Source organism: Cydia strobilella, chromosome 11 (genome assembly GCF_947568885.1).
Source record: "Cydia strobilella chromosome 11, ilCydStro3.1, whole genome shotgun sequence".
In the NCBI taxonomy this organism is placed as follows: Eukaryota; Metazoa; Arthropoda; class Insecta; order Lepidoptera; family Tortricidae; genus Cydia; species Cydia strobilella.
The window spans coordinates 5790525-5798804 of NC_086051.1; the positions used below are offsets into that span (position 1 = coordinate 5790525).

At 35.4% G+C, this 8280-nt stretch overlaps 1 protein-coding gene across 1 annotated transcript; it reads left to right on the forward strand.

Annotated features, from left to right (window-relative positions):
* The first annotated feature begins 1718 nt into the window (after positions 1-1718).
* Positions 1719-7883, forward strand: LOC134745237 (uncharacterized). Its single transcript, XM_063679231.1, has 5 exons — positions 1719-2030; positions 3588-3772; positions 6106-6284; positions 6501-6610; positions 7685-7883. Exons 1-5 carry the CDS (start codon positions 1750-1752, stop codon positions 7866-7868), a joined length of 939 nt encoding a protein of 312 aa, XP_063535301.1. The 5' UTR covers positions 1719-1749; the 3' UTR covers positions 7869-7883.
* The last annotated feature ends 397 nt before the right edge of the window (positions 7884-8280 follow it).

Consider the following 8280-nt stretch of genomic DNA (forward strand, 5'->3'; position numbering starts at 1 on the left):
TTAAGAGCGCATACTATGGAAATGTACATTCACAACTCACTTATGGCATAATTAATTGGGGTGACTCTGTTGATGTTCTTACTACATTCAGGTTACAAAAAGATGCTTACGAAACATGTTTCACTTGCACCACCGTCACTCACTTAGAAATGTTTTCAAGGAAAAGCAGCTTTTGACTCTAACTGGAATCTACATACTCGAGCTTTGCCTCTTTGTAAAGCGCAATGGAGAGTATTTCACAAAACTGTCCTCAATTAATGATAACTTGCGCGTGCAATATAAATATAATTATCGTATCCCAAAGGTGAACAATAAACTTATGGATAAAAGTGCCTACATTGCAGCAATAAAAGTTTTTAACAAGTTGCCTGTTGAAATAAAGTCAGTCGAATGCAAACAATTTAAAACTATTCTAAAAAAATGGCTTATTAGTAGTGTTCTACAGCATGAAAGAATTTGACGCTTATGACAATAGTGCATGCATGTATTAATTTTGTTATTTAGTTATAGGTTAGTCTTAAGTATATTGTACGTCCGTGATGGACAAACTGTTGCATCCTAAATGTATTATTGCCAACATCTCTGTACACAGTTATACAAAAAATATTATATTATCTTATCTTATCATTTTGATATCAAAATGTACAATTGAATTGGCCTTCTTTTGTTGTTGCTATCTTGCATTTCCGCAGACAGAGCGAGACGGCAACAAACATGGTGGCCCTTATCAAGTTTTGCCGACTTGTAGACGCATTAGCATGATGATAATTTCAATTTATGAAACCCTATAGGTTTAAATATAATTACTTTATAAACCTACCTGTTTGTGTGGAAACTAGGTTGTTTATTGTCAATTTTGACAATAATATTATAAATATAATTTTAAATGAGTTATTTCTTTTACCTATTTTACCTATATAGAACTGTTTTTTTAGCAAAAATATTATAATATTCTTCAGAATTCCGAAACTGCAGGTGTAGGTTTTTAATTGAATCTACCTACGAAGTTATGAATGGTATGTTACCTCATTATAAGCGGGCAAAGAGAACACTGTAAACCAGTAAATGTTCAGTGTAATTTATTATAACTGTGGTATACCTACTTAACTCAAGTGTTCATTCATTCACCTAGTCTTATTCATTCATTATTTATTATTTAATGGCATACTGAGGATTATACACGCTTAGTTAATTTTTAGGGTTCCGTACCCAAAAGGTAAAAACGGGACCCCATTACTAAGATTGCACAAGATTCTGTCTGTCCGTCTGTCCGTCTATTTGTCACCAGGCCTCATGAACCGTGATAGCTAGACAGTTGAAATTTTCACAGATGATGTATTTCTGTTGCCGCTATAACAACAAATACTAAAAAGTACGGAACCCTCGGTGGACGAGTCCGACTCGCACTTGGCCAGTTTTATTATTATTATTTAAAGATTTATTTATTAAGGGGCCCACTGATTATCAGTTCGCCAAACAACGTCAGTTTGTCAGTTAGAACAAAAAGTTGACAGTTCCGAACAACTGACAGGCTGATATCGTCCGGCGGGTTTATAATCAGTGAGCCCCTTTGAATTACTAGACTATGCTAGACCTGTACCATCGCTTGCATTAGATATTCAGCTTTAAGTGATCATTTGGTGACAAATAACGTTCAGAGAGCCACGTTATCTAGCACATTGTTATAGTATAATACTTCCTTATAATTTATATAATAAAATATAGATATAAGCATTGACGTTAACAACCATGTCGTGGTTTGAAACAGTGAAAAGTGTAGCTAAAACTGTTGGGAAGAAAATAGTTGAAGCAACTCCGCCTGTTACTAGGTCTGTAGGCGGTGGAAGTGCTGTTCCTGATCATCATAGCGGGTGGTGGAGTGTTCTCAGTCCACCTAGTACATCTGGAAATAGCCCAGGTGAAGGGTCCAGTGAATCTGATAGTGATAGTGAGAGGCTTGATGAAGCAAGTGGATCTACAGCTGTTGTTGAAGTGACAACTAGAGCAAGATACACTTATGAGCTAGACAGGTAAATTACATTTTAATTTAAAACTAATACGGGACTTAATCGCGTACAAACTTACGTTTATTTATGGCCTGACGTTTCGAACGAGACGTTACGTTCGTGGTCACAGGCAGACTGGCGAGGAATTGTATCAACATCTTCTTGCTGCGCGGGTTTTGCGAACTACCCGCACTTGATCTTGATTATTAACTTGTACGCTAGGGTTGTCACTTTGCCTATACACAACACTCACGACATCCAATGGTATGTGGCGGGATGTTTTTTCCCCCTTAAATTTGCTAATTACTGGATTCCACGAAGACGAAATCTTCTGTCACTCATTTTGAGTGAAAATCGTGTTAGTTTAAATCAGTAAATTACATTTTATCAAGGATTCTATGATAGTCTCAGTTAGTGAGACTAGACATTACTAAAAGTTTAATAGGTATATTTTGGTATACCTATTACACATTTACTATGGATAGTTTGTGTTTTTATGATGGCTTCAATTATAATTAATGTATTTTTATTTTATTTATTTAGGTTTGCTAACAGCGGTTACAGTCTTACATTATTAGGTTCGCATTTGAGTTTTAATATCTAAAACTAAAGGCACACACCACTTGTGTAAACTTTTGAAATGAACATTCCATGCTAGCCCTTTTACCCTAAGTTACGCATATTTGCAGTATACATCCGATTTCCTGTGGTCAATTTGCAACAAACCACGGTCAGAAGCACGTTATCTATAATCCTAACAATTCCGATATTATCATCAATAAGCAAAAACAGTAGTGAAAACTTTAAGTGAAGTAACTGGTGGTCCAGCTATCGATAAAGGAAGTTTTGCACTTCCTTATCGAGATGGTAGGCCTAAACCTTCTACATCAAGAATGGCCGGAAATGAAACTAACAGTGAGAGTGATACAAATGAAGATGAAGCCACTGGTGTTTCTCGAATAACTACTAGATCCAGAATCACTTATGAATTGGATAGGTAAATAAACATTTCACATTAAAGAAAAAAATTAAAAGTGGAACTTGGTCGCCGAAAAATCCGTATCATACTTTACAACTTTTGTATTGAGGATTTTTATTTTTTCAACTTACCCAGTAATTAGTTATTTGTTTTACAAGGGGGCAAAGTTGTTGTTTAACCGCTCGTGCTAATATTGATACCCGAGCAAGCGAAAGATTCCAAAATTGAGCCACGAGCGTAGCGAGTGGTTCGAAAATTGGAATCTTAAGCGTTGCGAGGGTTTCAAGGCACGAGGGTTAAACAAATTTTGCCACCGAGTGCAACACAACATCTTTCACCTCACCAACGCGAGGAAAATATCAACTATAAAATATCAAACATAATGAAACCAAATCATATCCAAATGAACGTTATTAAATATTTATCATTCAAAACTATAACTTAAAAGTCACTTCTATCAACCAACATGAGCAAACAGCTCAAAATTTGCACCAGATTACTCTGCCTCAAATGTGGATAGAATGCAACTTTCTTATCAGTTTTTGAAGTACAAAGAGAGCCTTTCCGAGCTGGTGTGGTGAAAACAATTTTTAACGTTACAGATTTCAAAAGAACGCCTTGTTGATGTTCGTGCAAATGAAAAGCGAGCCACCGGGGAGTAGCAGAGTAGAAGAAACGACGACTCAAGATATAAATGTTATCCTGGATGTCCTTGCCGGTTTTCGTTTCGAAGCGAACACACACATAGATCTCACTTGTAGTGAAATCGAGAATAAGTGTCAGGAATGTAAGTATACTGTTATAAATTATTAGGAACCATCGTCTCACACTTTAAATGGCAGCGACCCGCTATTAGGCAGGTTCTCTGTTTGTAAGCGCCTTTCGCTACAAACGGGAAAAACCGTCTTAGCGGCTACCGCGTATCGCCTAGCTCGTGCTGCTAGTGAATGTATTAATTTATGATGGAAGTTAGTAAGAGAGTGCGATTAATGACTTAAATATATTATCCAACTAGGGAACACATCAAACTATTTTATGTAATATTTTTACTATTTTATGTAACACACTACTATATACTCGTATATAAATTATAATTATTATTAGTTGTCTATTTCAGTTTATAATTTATTATATAAGTAAACACACATTAATAAAGTACAATATATACAAAAAAAAACTTAAAACTACTTATTACTAATTAAACCTAGACAAGCTAAAACTAAAACAATACAAATTAAAAACTAAATATAGAAAATAAATATATTATGATATTAATTTAAATATATTATGATAAAAGTTAAAAAATAAACCTTTCTTAGAAATAAATGTTGTTGGACTATGGGTACTTCCTCTAAAAACACTAACCCAGCATTTTATTGTCACTATAAACATAAACACACACACAGAGCTGACTCAGGCAGACTGTATCTCACATAGCTGTAACCTGTATGGAAACTATTAAGTAGTAGGCATGCAGTTCTCATTACGATCATCACCAATGTAAGTCCTAATGTAGTGTTGGTAGGCCTACCCCATTGTACAAAAAACTAAATATTACTACATACATTGGCAAAATGATCCCCATGCTAGATGCATGAAGTCAGTCAGTTGTAACGAATAGGTACCTAGTGACCGCTAAAGTAGCCAAATATATTGCAAAACACGTTTGCTACAGTAATAGGAATAAGGAATTAGGAAATAATGCTGATTGGTCGACTTGGAATTGAAACCTTCGTCTGTAGTTTAAAAAACCGGCCAAGTGCGAGTCGGACTCGCACACGAAGGGTTCCGTACCATTACGGAAAAAAACAGCAAAAAAAACACGTTTGTTGTATGGGAGCCCCATTTAAATATTTATATTATTATGTTTTTAGTATTTGTTGTTATAGCGGCAACAGAAATACATCATCTGTGAAAATTTCAACTGTCTAGCTATCACGGTTCATCAGATACAGCCTGGTGACAGGCGGACAGACGGACAGCGGAGTCTTAGTAATAGGGTCCCGTTTTTACCCTTTGGGTACGGAACCCTAAAAACCACATACAAGTGCAAGTATTTTTTATCACTCGAGTTTACAATGTTCTTACTCCCGTGTTACACACGAGGTTTGCCATCACGCTTGTGTTGTTTGACGACCGGTCTGCCCTAGTGCGTAGTGACCCTGTCTGTGAAGCCGATGGTCCTGGGTTCGAATCCCGGTAAGGGCATTTACCTATTTGTGTGATGAACACAAATGTTTTTTCCTGAGTCATGGGTGTTTTCTATGTATATAAGTATGTATTTATTTATAAAATTATGGATATCGTTGCCTAGCTGCACCCACAAGCTTTGCTTAGTTTGGGGCTAGGTTGATCTGTGTAAGATGTCCCCTAATATTTACTTTATTTATTAAATACGGTAAAATTACAGATATCGGTCGCCAATTTGTTTATTGTTTGACGAAAATACATGAAAGCCAGAAACCTATTCGACATAAAGCCACGATTTAATTATTGCATATTAAAAAATATTCAAACCAAAAAAAAACTAAATAATAAACATTAGTATTTTTAAAATATAAGGCTACCTATAATTCATAGAGTGATTTTAAATACATGTTATTAATTTCGTTTACGTAGTACCACTGTATATATCTTGTATGTAAATAAAGAGTATTTAAAAAAAAATACGTCATGTTAGACTTATAATCTTTTTAGTTCATATGACTTAGTGACATAATTAAAAACTTTTTTTCTTCCTAGTGTTTTTTTTCCTATTTCTCCCGTTAATCCTTAGGTGTATTCGAATCCATGGAATTTTTAAATTCAACTCTATTGACAAGTTTTAAAGTTCAAATTTGAACAAATACTTTTATATCCCATGCGGTAAGAGGTTTTAAACCTGCGTGAAATCTCAATCTTTATGAGCAAGTGTGATAAAAAAAACTGCATAAATCTCTCGCCTACCAGTCCTTTTACTGCAGTATTTTTCAGTACATAGGTACTCATTCAAGCTTCATTGGGATAGACCACAAGGGCGTACCTACTAATGAATATTTTTTCCACGGAATACTATAATATGGTATAACCTTATTAACTGGTTCTGTGATTTTCGTTGTATTTATTTGATTTATTTTACAGTTTTTCAGCAAAACTTTACCGAGTACGGTGCGGTTATCGTGGTTGTTCTCACATTTGACGGCACAACGGGACAGTTATCGGCGCTGGACGGCCGATTATCAGAATCGATTATTTTGCGTCACTTGACTGACAATGTAAATCCAACACTGCTCACCAAACCTAAAATATACATTACCGAGGTAAAATCCAAATACTGTTAAAAATATTTCATTATTTTACACAATATTTAAAAGTCCCGGTTATTTATCAACACCCATGTAATTCATTAAGCGGTTGTATTTAAAACTTTCCTATTGTCTGTCCTTAAAAAACATTTAAGTTACTTTAAGTTCTTCCAGAGCGATCAAAAGTAGAATGCGTTGTAAACAGTTATACTTAATTCTAATTGTTTACAGGCCAATCGGATAATATCCTCTGAAAATGGACTCCGGCTTATTTCTATATCATTGGAAGGACATCAAGATGTTTTGGGATTTCACATACCAACTATGGAACATCAATCTATGTGAGTTTTACAACAACAATTTTAATACGAGCTAAATCCATACTAGAATTACGTAAGGTTATTCGGGTAAGTGTGTCTGCGGGATAAGTGTGGCTGGCCTTTACATTAGCGCTGTTTACAAACAGAAATAATCAGTAACTATTGCGTATTTTACACATTTTTCAGTATATTCCAATGTGATAACATTCAACTAGGGCCAAAAGTGGAAAACTAAACGCATGTTAACGACGACTGTATCACTGTTACCATGACGGTTATGAGAAAGAGACCAATAAATTATTGAAGGTATCCGGATTCGTCTGGCAGGAACCATTGTACTTGTTTTTGCACTTTCACTTCTGAATGAAGTGGAAAGTGTCACTCAACTTGCTGCTCCCCTCTGCTACTTCAGGTGGATATTTGCATGCACGTCCTTTTGCCATTACTGCAGCCTGACCACGAGTGCAAGTGCTCCGCGAGCACAGTTTATCGCATGAGACAGGCTACCCGTCCTTTCCTAACTATTATATTAATAAGAAAGAGGCGGATAGCCTCTCTCGCTCTAGAGATAAACTACGTACCCTCTCCGCTCTAATTTTACGCAATTAGGGAACGATTTTATGAAAGTACGGAAAATCGATGTCTTTCTCATTTCTCAATTTATACCGATTTCCAAAACATTAAATAATGTTTAAAAAATTATTTAGTTTATAAGTTATAATTTATAAATCCTAACTAAATCCGTTAACTACTCTTTGCCTTAAAGCCCAATAAATATCATTCCTTACACTGGTTATTGTGTGATGTTGTTTCATTTTTTTTATCGATGAATAGAAAAAAACCGGCTAAGTGCGACTCAGACTCGCGCACCGAGGGTTACGTACTTTTTAGTATTTGTTGTTATAGCGGCAACAGACATACATCATCTGAGAAAATTTCAACTGTCTAGCTATCACGGTTCATGAGATACAGCCTGGTGACAGACAGACAGATGGACAGACGGACAGCGGAGTCTTAGTGATAGGGTCCCGTTTTTACCCTTTGGGTACGGAACCCTAAAAAAGACAGATATATTTATACATATTTTTTTTCTAGGATACGACGTCCACTCCTGCTTATATGTGACAACATCAAGAAAATGGCTGATACTCATGACTTTGCGACTATATTAAAGAAGTCTGCAGAAGACATTGCAGCAGAGGCAAACTCCGTGTTCGTGGATAATCCTATAGAATATTGCAACAAATTTACAAAAGAAATGATATTAGCGAGATCTTGAACGATCACAATCCCATTACTGTAATTATTAAGTTTGTAAAGCTCTGCTGGGGACTGACTTGTAACTAATATATCGAAGAAGAAGTCTTGAGCGAAAGTCTTTTATACTTAATTATAATTATATTTACCTTTGTAAAGCTAAGAATTTAGTAATTATTGTAACAAAATTAAGTACCGTAAAGCCATCCAACTGCAGTCCAAAAGCTCCCAACTATGATCCAAAACTACCTGAAATATCTTCGTCAATTTTCACAAAAAGAAGAATAAAACTTAGGTAAAAAAATAGTATTGACATATAGCTACGTGTTGAACTTGTGAACCATAGTGTACTGTACCCGTACCACGAGTCACTAACAGTGAAATTACTTACTTATAATTTACTATCTATACATTTCGTTTGCACTAATATGTCA

Bases quoted from the DNA above. Each gene is read 5' to 3' on its own strand.
- LOC134745237 (XM_063679231.1), top strand. From the start codon at position 1,750: ATGTCGTGGTTTGAAACAGTGAAAAGTGTAGCTAAAACTGTTGGGAAG. The intron at 6,285-6,500 runs GTAAAATCCAAA...AATTGTTTACAG, and splicing joins CTAAAATATACATTACCGAG to GCCAATCGGATAATATCCTC. The intron at 6,611-7,684 runs GTGAGTTTTACA...TTTTTTTTCTAG, and splicing joins ACTATGGAACATCAATCTAT to GATACGACGTCCACTCCTGC.